Source organism: Xyrauchen texanus, chromosome 9 (assembly GCF_025860055.1).
Source record: "Xyrauchen texanus isolate HMW12.3.18 chromosome 9, RBS_HiC_50CHRs, whole genome shotgun sequence".
In the NCBI taxonomy this organism is placed as follows: domain Eukaryota; kingdom Metazoa; phylum Chordata; class Actinopteri; order Cypriniformes; family Catostomidae; genus Xyrauchen; species Xyrauchen texanus.
The window spans coordinates 45,545,582-45,559,999 of NC_068284.1; the positions used below are offsets into that span (position 1 = coordinate 45,545,582).

A 14,418-nucleotide genomic window follows, 5' to 3' on the forward strand; every position below is an offset into this window, starting at 1 on the left:
ACTGTGCTTTGATTTGACGAATTCCTCCAAGAGCTAATGATCTGAGCTATGCTATCCAAATGACTGTATGTCAAAAACAGTCTAATTTGTGTCTCTCTTTTTTATATATTGCTCCCAAGTCATATTAGGAGAAACTTCTAGCACAAAGTTAAAATTAAATAAAACATAAAGAGCTCCAGTAAATCTCCTGAGTGATGAAAAAGCAACATCTGAGCCGTACAGTTTCCTCTGTGTTTTGGGCCTACTAGGTCAAAGGCTCAACTGGCACATCACCACCACCTCCATGCCATCTACCTCTGCATCCACATTCCATTTGTGCCCACCAGGAAAATAACCCTCCACCTTCCCTGACACTCACATTCATATTTAATTCACATTTTAAAGGGAGCATGCCGAGTTCACGCTGGATTCCAGTACAGTTAACTAAATGTGCTTATGTAAAGTACCACATTGGTTAAAACATAATGTAAATATTTAGGACAAAATAAATTATTTCTTGCACACTTAAAAGAAAACTATGGGGTATACACTCACCAAACACTTTATTAGGTACACCTGTACATCTACTTTTTCATGCGATTATCAAATCAGCCATTCGTGTATCAGCAGAGTAATGTATAAAATCATTCAGATACGGGACAGGAGCTTCAGTAAATGGTCACATCAACCATCCGAATGGGGGGAAAATGTGAGATCGTGGCATGATTGTTGGTGCCAGACGGGCTTGGTTTGTGTATTTCTGTAACTACTGATCTCGGATTTTCTCAGAATGGTGCGAAAAACAAAAAACATCCAGTTAGCGGCGGTTCTGTGGATGAAAACGCCTTGTTGATGAGAGAGATTAGCGGAGAATGGCCAGACTGGTTCGAGCTGACTGAAAGGCTACGGTAACTCAGATAACACCTCTGTACAATTGTAGTGAGCAGAATAGCAGGAGGAGGAGGGGCTACAACAGCAGAAGACCACGTTGGGTTCCACTTCTGTCAGCCAAGAATAGAAAATTGAGGCTGCAATGGGCCTACCATTTGTGTACCTCAGCAGAAATCCAGAGTTGTCAGACCAGACATTGTTTTTCCAATCATCTACTGTCCAGTTTTGGTGAGCCTGTGCCCACTGCAGCCTCAGTTTCCTGTTCTAAGCTGACAGTAGGGGTACCCGGAGGGGTCTTCTGCTGCTGTAGCACATCCGCCTCAATTTTCGACATGTTGTACATTCAGAAATGCTTTTCTGCATAGCACTATTGTAACGCGTGTTTATTTAGGTTACTGTCACCTTCCTGTCAGCTTAGACCAGTAAGGCCATTCTCCTCTGACCTCTGTCATTAACAAGCCCTTTTTGCCCACAGAACTGCTGCTCACTCGATGTTTTTTGCACCATTCTCTTTACACTCTAGAGACTGTTGTGTGTGAAAATCCCAAGAAATCAGCAGTTACAGAAACACTCAAACCAGCCCGTCTGGCACCAACAATCAGGCCACGGTCCAAGTCACTGAGATCACATCTTTCCCACATTCTAATGGTTGATGTACATTAACTGAAGCTCCTGACCTGTATCTGCATGATTTTATACATTACATTGCTGCCACATGACTGGGTTGATAAGATAATCACATTAATAAGTAGATGTACAGATGTACCTAATAAAGTGACCGATGAGTGTACATTACCGTTCAAAAGTTTAGGGTCACTTACTCGTTCTTTCTTTCTTTTTTCTTTTTTTTAATTCACATTTTAAAATAATGGTGAAGTCATCAAAATTATGGAATAACATAAATGGAACTATGGAAATTATGTTGTGACTAAAAACAAAATATATATATATATATATAACCTGGAGTTAAGTGCCTTGCTCAAGGGCACAATGGTTGTGGCTGTGGGGCTCGAACCAGTGACCTTCTGATTAACAGATATGTGCTTTAGCCCACTACACCACCACCACTCCCCTATATATATATATATATGCATGCAGTGATGGGGTATATATGGAGCTTAGTGTATATATTAAGTGATGGGGTACATATGGATCTTTGCATATACAGTGATGTGGTATATATAAATATTTGTGTAAATGTATGCAGTGATAGGATATACAGTATATGGAGATTTGTGTATATATGAAGTGATGGAGTATATAAGGACCTTTGTATATACAATGATGTGGTATCCAATATATAAAGCTTCATGCTGTGATGGGGTATATATGGACCTCTGTGTATATACAGGTGAAACTCGAAAAATTAGTATATCGTGCAAAAGTTCATTAATTTCAGTAATTCAACTTAAAAGGTGAAACTAATACATTATATAGACTCATTACAAGCAAAGTAAGATATTTCAAGCCTTTATTTGATATAATTTTGATGATTATGGCTTACAGCTTATGAAAACCCCAAATTCAGAATCTCAGAAAATTCGAATATTGTGAAAAGGTTCAGTATTGTAGGCTCAAAGTGTCACACTCTAATCAGCTAAACACCTGCAAAGGGTTCCTGAGCCTTTAAATGGTCTCTCAGTCTGGTTCAGTTGAATTCACAATCATGGGGAAGACTGCTGACCTGACAGTTGTGCAGAAAACCATCATTGACACCCTCCACAAGGAGGGAAAGCCTCAAAAGGTAATTGCAAAAGAAGTTGGATGTTCTCAAAGTGCTGTATTAAAGCACATTAATAGAAAGTTAAGTGGAAGGGAAAAGTGTGGAAGAAAAAGGTGCACAAGCAGCAGGGATGACCGTAGCCTGGAGAGGATTGTCAGGAAAAGGCCATTCAAATGTGTGGGGAGCTTCACAAGGAGTGGACTGAGGCTGGAGTTACTGCATCAAGAGCCACCACACACAGACGGGTCCTGGACATGGGCTTCAAATGTCAAACGTCTTACCTGGGCTAAAGAAAAAAAGAACTGGTCTGTTGCTCAGTGGTCCAAAGTCCTCTTTTCTGATGAGAGCAAATTTTGCATCTCATTTGGAAACCAAGGTCCCAGAGTCTGGAGGAAGAATGGAGAGGCACACAATCCAAGATGCTTGAAGTCCAGTGTGAAGTTTCCACAGTCTGTGTTGGTTTGGGGAGCCATGTCATTGGCTGGTGTTGGTCCACTGTGCTTTATTAAGTCCAGAGTCAACGCAGCCGTCTACCGGGACATTTTAGAGCACTTCATGCTTCCTTCAGCAGACAAGCTTTATGGAGATGCTGACTTAATTTTCCAGCAGGACTTGGCACCTGCCCACACTGCCAAAAGTACCAAAACCTGGTTCAATGACCATGGTATTACTGTGCTTGATTGGCCAGCAAACTCGCCTGACCTGAACCCCATAGAGAATCTATGGGGCATTGCTAAGAGAAAGATGAGAGCCATGAGACCAAACAATGCAGAAGAGCTGAAGGCCGCTATTGAAGCATCTTGGTCTTCCATAACACCTCAGCAGTGCCACAGGCTGATAGCATCCATGCCACGCCGCATTGAGGCAGTAATTAATGCAAAGGGGCCCAAACCAAGTACTGAGTACATATGCATGATTATACTTTTCAGAGGGCCGACATTTCTGTATTTAAAATCCTTTTTTTATTGATTTCATGTAATATTCTAATTTTCTGAGATTCTGAATTTGGGGTTTTCATAAGCTGTAAGCCATAATCATAAAAATTATATCAAATAAAGGCTTGAAATATCTTACTTTGCTTGTAATGAGTCTATATAATATATTAGTTTCACCTTTTAAGTTGAATTACGATATTCAAACTTTTGTACGATATTCAAATTTTTCGAGTTTCACCTGTATGAAATGATGGGGTATGTCGAGTTTATATATATATATATATATACAGTGATGGTGTATAAATGGAGCTTTGTGTATACAGGTGGTGATGGGGTATACAACCCCTGGCCAAAAACGGACATGTTCATTAACGATCTCTCTCTCCCGCACGATCCTCTGCAGTCGACCTTTATCCCTCACGGAGGCATAATTAGCCTAATACGGGACCAGGTGTGTAGGATCACGACCCGACCCCGCCCTCCACCCTGCCACAAAATGTACTTACATTATTTTAATTAATGGCATATTTTTTTTACAGATCAAGTTGAGGAAAAAATTCTGGACTTCACTAAGAAAAACATATATATATTCTCCATCAAGATGGTTCCAATTTTCTCGAATAGCGGTTGACAGATCAGCTTTGCGGGATGGAGCCTTGTCATGGACACATTTTTTACATTTCCACCATCAATTTTCAATTGGATTGAGATACGGACTGTTTGCTGGTCATGTCATTGAATTGAAATGCCTTTCCTGAAGAAAAGCTTGAACAGTCTTTGCTCATCCTGAAAAATGACTTCATCATCATCAAACCTATTTTCTATCGATGGATTTATAAGTGTACACAATTTAAATGTACACCTGTGCATTTACTGTCGAGGTAATGATCTCCCCCGGTCCTTTCCCTGACATGCAACCCCATATCATAAATGACTGGGGAAATGTGATTGTTTTCTTTAGGCAGTCATCTTTATGTTTCATTAGAACAGCACCTGACAAAATTTTGTGATTCATTACTGAATATTACATTCATCCAATCATCCATGCTCATGATTGCTTCTCTTTAGCCAAGTGAAGCCTTGTTTTCTTCTGTTTAGGTGTCATTTGGCTTTTCTATATGTAAATCTCATTTCAATTACAGTTCTGTCACAAACATTGACTCCTGTTTCAGCCATTTGTTTTGTTGTGCATTTTCTATTTTCAAGGCATATTGCTTTGAGTTTTCTATCCTGATGCTTTGACATCTTCCTTGGTCTACCTGTATGTTTTCCTTTTATAACCTCACCATTTTGTTCATACTTGCTCCAAATTTTAGACACAGATGACTGGGAACAACCAACTTTTGCCACACTCCGTGTTGCATTTCCTTCTTGAAGGAGTTTTATAATCCTTTCCATTGTTTCAGTTGACAACTCTCTTGTCGGCCCATGTTTCCTTTCAATTAGCCACGGCCAACAGCTCGTTAAGGTCTGTACGCGATTTCTTTTAACTGCATACTAATTTGCATTTTTAGACTTGTGCCGATATTTGTTTTAGAAATGTAATTACAAGGTGATTCCATCATTTTTTCCTCTACTTGATCTGGAAGAAAATATGCCATTAATTAAAATAATGTAATTGAATTAGTTTGAGAGATGTTTCACAAAGCCAGAGTGTTTTGTGTCATATCTGTGATTTGTTTATTTGCTGTGAAGTAAAAAAAAGCTGAATGAACATCCTCTACGTGTAGTGATTCCATCATTTTTGTCAGGGGTTTTATAAGGACCTTTGTATATTCAATGATGTGGTATACAGCATATAAAGCTTTGTGTATATGTATGCCGTGATGGGGTATATATGGAGCTTTGTGTATATATGAAACAATGGTGTATATGGAGATTTCCATGTATATATATATGAAGTAATGGGGTATATATGGAGCTTTGTGTATATATGAAACAATGGGGTATATGGAGATTTCCATGTATATATATATATGAAGTGATGGGGTATATATGGACCTCTGTGTATATATGAAACAATTGAGTATATGGAGTTTTGCATATATATATATATATATATGAAGTGATGGGGTATATATGGACCTCTGTGTATATATGAAACAGTGGGGTAGGAGATTTCCATGTATATATATATGAAGTGATGGGGTATATATGGACCTCTGTGTATATATGAAACAATTGGGTATATGGAGTTTTGCATATATATATAGTGATGGGGTATATATGGACCTCTGTGTATATATGAAACAATGGGGTATATGGAGATTTCCATGTATATATATGAATTGATGGGGTATATATGGACCTCTGTGTATATATGAAACAATGGGGTATATGGAGATTTCCATGTATATATATGAATTGATGGGGTATATATGGAGCTTTGTGTATATATGAAACAATTGGGTATATGGAGATTTCCATGTATATATATGAATTGATGGGGTATATATGGAGCTTTGTGTATATATGAAACAATGGGATTATGGAGATTTCCATGTATATATATGAATTGATGGGGTATATATGGACCTCTGTGTATATATGAAACAATGGGATATATGGAGATTTCCATGTATATATATGAATTGATGGGGTATATATGGAGCTTTGTGTATATATGAAACAATGGGATTATGGAGATTTCCATGTATATATATGAATTGATGGGGTATATATGGACCTCTGTGTATATATGAAACAATGGGGTATATGGAGTTTTGCATATATATATATATATATATATATGAAGTGATGGGGTATATATGAACCTCTGTGTATATATGAAACAATGGGGTATATGGAGATTTCCATGTATATATATGAATTGATGGGGTATATATGGAGCTTTGTGTATATATGAAACAATTGGGTATATGGAGATTTCCATGTATATATATGAATTTATGGGGTGTATATGGACCTCTGTGTATATATGAAACAATGGGGTATATGGAGTTTTGCATATATATATATATATATATATATATATATATATATATATATATATATGAAGTGATGGGGTATATATGGACCTCTGTGTATATATGAAACAATGGGGTATATGGAGATTTCCATGTATATATATGAATTGATGGGGTATATATGGAGCTTTGTGTATATATGAAACAATTGGGTATATGGAGTTTTGCATATATATATATATATATATATATATATATATATATATATATATATATATATATATATATATAAAGTGATGGGGTATATATGGACCTCTGTGTATATATGAAACAATGGGGTATATGGAGTTTTGCATATATATATATATATATGAAGTGATGGGGTATATATGGACCTCTGTGTATATATGAAACAATGGGGTATATGGAGATTTCCATGTATATATATGAATTGATGGGGTATATATGGAGCTTTGTGTATATATGAAACAATGGGGTATATGGAGATTTCCATGTATATATATGAATTGATGGGGTATATATGGAGCTTTGTGTATATATGAAACAATTGGGTATATGGAGTTTTGCATATATATATATATATATATATATATATATATATATATATATATATATATATATATATATATATATATATGAAGTGATGGGGTATATACTGTTTATTTGGAGCTTTGTGTATAGGCTATATGAAGTTATTGAGTATACAGTATATGGGTCTTTGTATATATATCAAGTGATGGAATTTACAGGTATTTACATTGAGCTTTGTGTAAAAGCTGGAGCTCTGTGTATATTCAGATATTGAAATATACAGTATATGGAGTTTACATATGCACTAGACGAGGTATATATGTAGTTTGTGTATAAGCAGTTGATGGGGTATATATGAAGCTTTGTGCATTTACACTAGATAATGTAGGGCAAGTACAATACGTAGTTTCCTGTATATGCAGTTGATGGAATACATATGGAGTTTTGCGCATATGGACTAGATGGAGAATACTGTATATATAGTTTTGGATATATGCAGTTGACGGTGTATATATGAGGTTTGTGTACATGCACTCAAAGGGGTATATATGAAAAATGTAAAGGGTGTCTGTACCTCTTCCCATTGGTGAATGTAGCGTATTAGCCGAGAAAGCCGCAGCAGCCTCAGCAAACTTAGGATCTTAGTGAAACGCACAATCCTTAGAGCACGCGCCGTCTTATACACTTCTGAGTCTATGCCCTGTTCCACAATCAGGAAGATATAATCCACTGGAATGGACGAGACAAAGTCCACCACAAACCAGGTCCTTAAGTACTTCTTCTTGATGGTTTTGGGGTCCAGGATGATGTCGGAATTGTCCTCGATAATGATGCCAGTGCGGAAATTGAGCACCAGGTCCATAAGGAAGAAGGTGTCTGAGACGACATTGAAGAGGATCCACGGAGTGGAGGTCTCTTCTGAGAAGAACGTGATGCCGACAGGTATAATGATCAGGTTGCCCACCATGAAAAGAAGCATGGTGAAATCCCAGTAGAACCTGCAAGAGAGCATACAGAAAGAGAGACAGGGAAGAAATGGGCCTTTCAAACTTAAATTCTATTTATTTGTATATAATTTCAAAATAGGCCTATTGTTCAACCCCTTGAATACAATATTCGGTGCAGTGTGCACTGGTTGTATACTGCACATTACTCCAAATGTGGGAGGTCATCAAGGTATTCCATGCATACTGAAAATGTGTATACTATGCACAGTATACAAACTGTATTCTGCAAAAAGCAGTATGGTAATTTGCTATTATTTATTTCATGCTTGGTAACAATGTGGTGTAGTTATGGCTGGCCATCATTTCCTGTCTTAATGTTTAATATTGACCTTGTGTAGTGAAGGGGAGAGTGTTGCAAACTTCATGAGACCCCTGAATTGTGAGAGTCTCACACCGTTAGGTCAATTCCTGAGGGTCTGGAATGAAGTCTGTGTGCTTAGAGCAGAAGTGATCTGCTCCCGCGTGGTGCTGCTTGCATTTGCGCGCGTGTACAACTCAAGGTCACAGCAGAGCGTGCTGAGGTGCATGCTGACTCATAACTGGAGACTGACGCAACTCATGCACAATGGTGGGAGAAGTTTGTTTACACAAGGTTCGCACGGCTGGAGGTCTTGAAAACGGCATGAGGGAATTTGATATCGTAGATTTACATTTGATTTGCTTGGAAATTGTGACAAATATGCATCAGTTTCCATGGCGACAATGCAAAATGATACAAAATATAGGCATGTATGAATGCAGAGATTGCATGCACATTTCTATAAACTATGTTTATCGTAAGACGTTATGAGCCAAACAAAAGCATACAGCATGGTCTCAATGTCAAACAAGACAATCATGGCCAAACTATTACACCGTAAACGAATACCACAACAACACGTCCTGTCAAGAGTTTTTGGGGGATTTTGTGATTAGCATTCATCATTCTGGGGCGGCTGTGGCTCAGTTGGTAGAGCGGGTCGGCCACTAACCGCAGGGTTGGTGGTTCGAATCCTGGCCCACGTGACTCCACATGCCGAAGTGTCCTTGGGCAAGACACTGAACCCCAAGTTGCTCCCAATGGCAGGCTAGCAGCTTACATAGCAGCTCTGCCGCCATTGGTGTGTGTGAATGGGTGAATGAGTCACAGTGTAAAGCAGTCAAAACAACCATCCGTTATTATTTCTTTTCACACAAATTATGTTGCGCCATCAATATTCAATAAAACAAAATACATTTTTCGATCTTGATTCATTTTGAGACCAGAAAAAAAAGCAAATTTTCCTTAATGTGCGTCTTTAGCCCCGTAGCACCCTATTGAGGTCACGGTGTTAAAATGGTTTAATATTTTAAAGGACTATAGGTAGCAGTTCACATGAATAACTTATTATTAGCTTCCTGAGACGACGTGTCCACATGCGTGGACATTACGTTTTAGCTTCACTATAGGGTACGCATCATTTCATTTCATTTAAACCGACTGATCTCAGTTCAGGAAACTCTAGGTTGTCATTCAAGGGTTAAACTGTCTACACATTGAGTCATGTGACAAAACAACATGGCGCCGATCTCAACTGAGTTTGTCTTTGGGAGAAACAACAACAAAACTACATCTGGAAAGAAACCTTTTTACATTTTTACATTAAAACCTGTTTGAGTCAAAAGAGCAGAGACTCTAGTTTCATATGATATGCCATTTTAAAAATGTCATCAATTTATGGCGACCGGCACACTGTTAAACACAATCACCACGTACGTGGACTGTATGCTCATTTTCCTTATAATATCCTATATTCACTGTGCATTATCACATTGTGAATCAATGTAATAGTTGGAACATCAGAGGCTTTACATGGAGTTCGGATTAAATAAGTAATATTACATTTACATTTATGCATTTATGCTTTTATCCAAAGTGACTTACAGAGCCCTTATTACAGGGACAATCCCCCCGGAACAACCTGGAGTTAAGTGCCTTACTCAAGGACACAATGGTGGTGGCTGTGGGGATCGAACCAGCGACCTTCTGATTACCAGATTACCAGATATGTGGTTTAGACCACTACACCATCACCACTCAGCATTAAAATCTATTCTGAGACCAGTGCAGACAGACACACAGGTGGTTAAGTCATTCCCTAATTAGGGAGCAAGGGAGCATCCTCTCCTAAAATCCAAAATAACTAACTTGGTTATATGGACATCGGTTTTTAGTTATTTATTTATTTATTTTGCATGTTTCTTAGGGGCTACTAATTACAAACAAAAAAGGGGAATGGAAAATGCACACAGCAGTCACACTCGGGTCTCAGGATGTTATGACTGAGGGAACTTGACTATCAAAATGAATGTAGTTCTCTCTATATCAAACTCTACATGATATCTGCAACACAAAGTTATATATACAGCACAAAAATATATATATATATATATAGTCAAAGATCACATTGTTATGGTTTTCTTTTTTGGACAAAATTTAGCTCAGTCAGTTCAAACAAAACATTATAATAATCTCAGCATAATTTCTTCTGGAGAAAAATTGCTTATGTGCCACAATCTGTGTGCTATAAAGCAACAATGATATTGCATTCTGTTTTTAGCAGATATTTTGCCTGGTCAGTTTATACTGTTGTGCGAGGATATAATGATTGCTTCTTTATTTGTCGGACGTAAATATAAGCATGTAACCTAGTGCATTCAGGACATGTTTATGCTGTAGGTAAATGCAGTGGGGCCCAAAGTTTAAGGTACAATAGCTGTCAAGCCTGTGGGACCCTTAAGGGGACCTCTTCTGTTCCTCTAGTTAAAATGTATAACTTCTTGGGCCTATTGTGTACCTTTAAAGATACATTTGTTTTGTTCCTAGGGGTGGGGGGCAGGGTACCCACAGTACCTAACAGTACCTTTTGTCTGAGAGAAAAGTAAAAGTTTTTCATTTAATTTATATTAATTCTATTATTGTGCAAAACCTGATGATCATGTTACCCAGAATGATCTAAAAATGTCCCAAAGAGTATCTTGTGTGCTTCAGTAGAAGCAAGGTAATCTGACCATCTGTGCAAATGAGTTACTTTAACATGTGTTAAATATTATAACGTAATATTGCTGAATCAGTTTTGGAGATTACTTCTGAAATGACACCATGTATATATTTACATTTACATTTTATGCATTTGGCAGATGCTTTTATCCAAAGTGACTTACAGAGCCCTTATTACAGGGACAATCCCCCCCGGAGCAACCTGGAGTTAAGTGCCTTGCTCAAGGACACAATGGTGGTGGCTGTGGGGATCGAACCAGTGACCCTCTGATTACCTGATTACCAGTTATGATATACTGTATATTTATTAATTCTGTATTCTTGTTCGCTATACACAACGCATAATTACATATTTAATTTAAACCGACTGATCTCAGTTCAGGAGACTGTTCTATCAGTAAAGGGTTAATCTTTCGACGTATGAAGTCACGTGACAACAGGGCGGCGATCGCAGAGAAGTTTGTGTTTGGTTGAAACGCCAACAGAACTACATCTGGAAAGAAACCTAATTCAATTAAGCTTTTACACTGAAACCTGTTTGAGTCGAAGGATTAGAGTCTCTAATTTCATCCTATATGCCATTTTTTAAATTTGTGTGATTTATCACAAAACGGCACACTGTTAAACACAATGACCACATTCGTGGACTGTATGCTCAGTTTCAGAAAAAATGTCCTAAATTTACTGCATTATCACCTTGAGACTCAATGGGTTCATCCAAAAACTGAAAAATGTTGCTTTCTGAGGCTTTATATGGAGTTATGGTGAAAATAAGGTGCATTTCAAACTGTTCTGAGACCAGTGCAGACAGACAGCACACTGGAGGTTAAGTCATTCACTAAATAGGGAGCAAGGGAGCATCCTATAGCCCTCTTTCCATCTAAGTGCATTCACTCCTAAAAACCGACCAAAAGTTCAGTTTCAGGCTGCAGATGATGTTTGGATCACTCAACATGTTTGACACACATGGGACAATGATCATCAATACATAAAATGAATAATGTATAATTTATTTTAACATGGTTGGCAGTGATTGGATGATGCTGGCCATTATTTTGAAACAGAATTATTTATGCTAATTTCTGATGTATTGTATGGTAACGTCTCAAAAACTTGAATAACCAACACTCCTGGGACATAATAAACAATTTGATAAAATTGCAATGTTTCTTAGTTCCCAAAGATGGGAATGGAAAATGCACACAGCAGTCACTCAAATGAATCTGGGCCCCCACTATAAGGTTATATATGTTCAGACTGCTTTTCTCAAGCATCCTAAAGGAGCATTTTTGGACATTAAGGGATGAAATATTCTCATGTAAAGTGGCAACATTTTGCTTGTCCCCCTCAGCTCTTACCTGAAGTCACTGTAGGGGTGAATGATCCAGTTGCCCGCCGATTTCACCCGTTCTTGCTCCTTCTCCACCGCTTTCTGACTCCCGTACAAGCGTAAGGAGAATTTGTTGACCCCGGGCTGCAGCATGCTGCTGAACTGCCGCTGCATGAAGCTCGTCTGGCTGCCCTGAGTCTCGCTATCCTCGGCCACAACCTGAGAAGCATCCTCGGATTTGAGAAATGTCACCGAGTTCCTGGGCTGCTGTGAGCCGTGGATGGTGGATGAAGCTTTCCGACTCGGCGCGTTGGAAAAGGACACTTTCGAGTCCTTCTTCTCCGGGACACAGGTGGGGTTTGACGCGTCCTGCCCCTGAGTTAGGGCTCCGATCCCGTCCATGCTGGTCGTTGAATTGCAAGCGGCGCGTCTAGTCCCGTCCGCCTTGGACATGATGGACCGGAGACTCCCTGTGCCAGAGTCCCGCCTGCATTCCCCGTTTTTGTTGCATTTCATGCTGGAAATTGGTGCTGAGGTGTTGCCGTCACCTGTAACATTACAAGCCTCCACCTCTACGGTAGACGTTCGACCTCCACCTCCTCCGCTCCGACCCGCCGCAGCAGTAGCAGCAGCATCACCCAGGCGCGCATCAGTGGAAGTGGACGGCTCGTGGTGCGCGGAGCTCCTCCGTGACGCGGCTCCCCCTCCTGGCGCGCAGTGTTTATTCTGGATGCAACTCCCTCCTCCGGCTCTTCTCAGACGAGGATGCTGAAACTTGGTCTCTTCCTCCCCGTCATCCACCTCATCCATGGCGACGTGATTGGGTTTCAAGTTCGCGGCTTCGGCGGCATCGTCGTGGGACTCGAGGCAACTCTTGGTGGTGCAGTTGCGCACAGGTGGGCTGCTGGTGTGGGCCGCTTTCTTTGTCATGGCAACATCCTCATTCCGGTCCATGTCACTCACTGTATCAACTTTGGCCTGTGATTATCTTTGCGGGAGACCAATCAGTGATAGTTGAGAGAGAGAGAGAGAGAGAGAGAGAGAGAGAGAGAGAGAGAGAGAGAGAGACCTTAGTGACTTTATTTGTTCAGTCAGTCTATGAGTGCTAGTCATTTATTTATTCAATCAGACTAAGAATGCATTGAAGTGTTCATCACTTGCCATGTGGCATCTCAAGCTGAATTAATAAAGTGTAACTGTGCCTTCAGAAAAGTAACATGGTTGACAGTTTAAGATATTTTACTAACCTTGTACTCAAGGTCATGACACTTACAATCTGTGTTACATTCAGTCACTAACAATGGAAGTGAATGGAGCCAATATGTAAATGTTAATATACTCACTGTTTCAAAAGTATATCCAAAAGACATAAACAATATGGGTGTTAACGTGATTTTACTGTGATAAAATCACTTACTAACCGCATCGGTGTAAAGTTATATCCAGTTTAATGCCGTAAACCATGCAATCCAGCAAAAATGACGATATAAACAACTTAACAGCTGAAACAATGCACATGTTTTAACAGAAGAATTCATTTAAGTGCTTTAATAAAAGTATAAGTGTCCCATTTCTGTTTTTTTGGCCCATTCACTTCCATTGTAAGCGCCTCACTGTAACCTCCATTTTTGCTTTTTTTTAAATTAAAGTATAGACGAGTCAAAACTAATTTATGTGGCATTCAACATTATGCCACAAATTCTGTTGATTGAGCTTAACTTGTATTGAACCCAGAATAGTCCTTTAAAGTAATTATTTAAACTATATTGTATGTTAATGAGGGAAACAAAAGCCACTAGTTTTGTACAATGACATAGTTTGACTTGAAAAGTAACTGTATCAAGTCTATAGATTATCAATAATTTAATAATGCCACCAGGTTAAAACAAATGACTTAGTGGGCATACTAGTGTTCCATAAGCAACCTGACATTGTTCTAAACACGCAGACGCTGTCATGGCATTATGATGTCATAATGGTAGGAGAACAGGTTCAAGCGTCCAATCCGACTGCAGTGTGTCGCCGTCTACTGGCACAGAGACTAAAGTACAGCTA

The 14,418-nt window shown here is 39.0% G+C and overlaps 1 protein-coding gene across 1 annotated transcript in view; it reads right to left on the reverse strand.

The window, feature by feature from the left end:
* LOC127649373 (potassium/sodium hyperpolarization-activated cyclic nucleotide-gated channel 2-like) overlaps nucleotides 1–13,173 on the reverse strand; it is a 70,449-nt gene extending 57,276 nt beyond the window's left edge. Inside the window, exons 1-2 of the mRNA XM_052134434.1 lie at nucleotides 12,392–13,173; nucleotides 7,582–8,005 (exon numbers count right to left, since the gene is read on the reverse strand). Of these exons, the coding sequence (XP_051990394.1) occupies nucleotides 7,582–8,005; nucleotides 12,392–13,173 (1,206 nt within the window). The remainder of the gene's footprint in view (nucleotides 1–7,581; nucleotides 8,006–12,391) is intronic.
* Nucleotides 13,174–14,418: the final 1,245 nt, after the last annotated feature.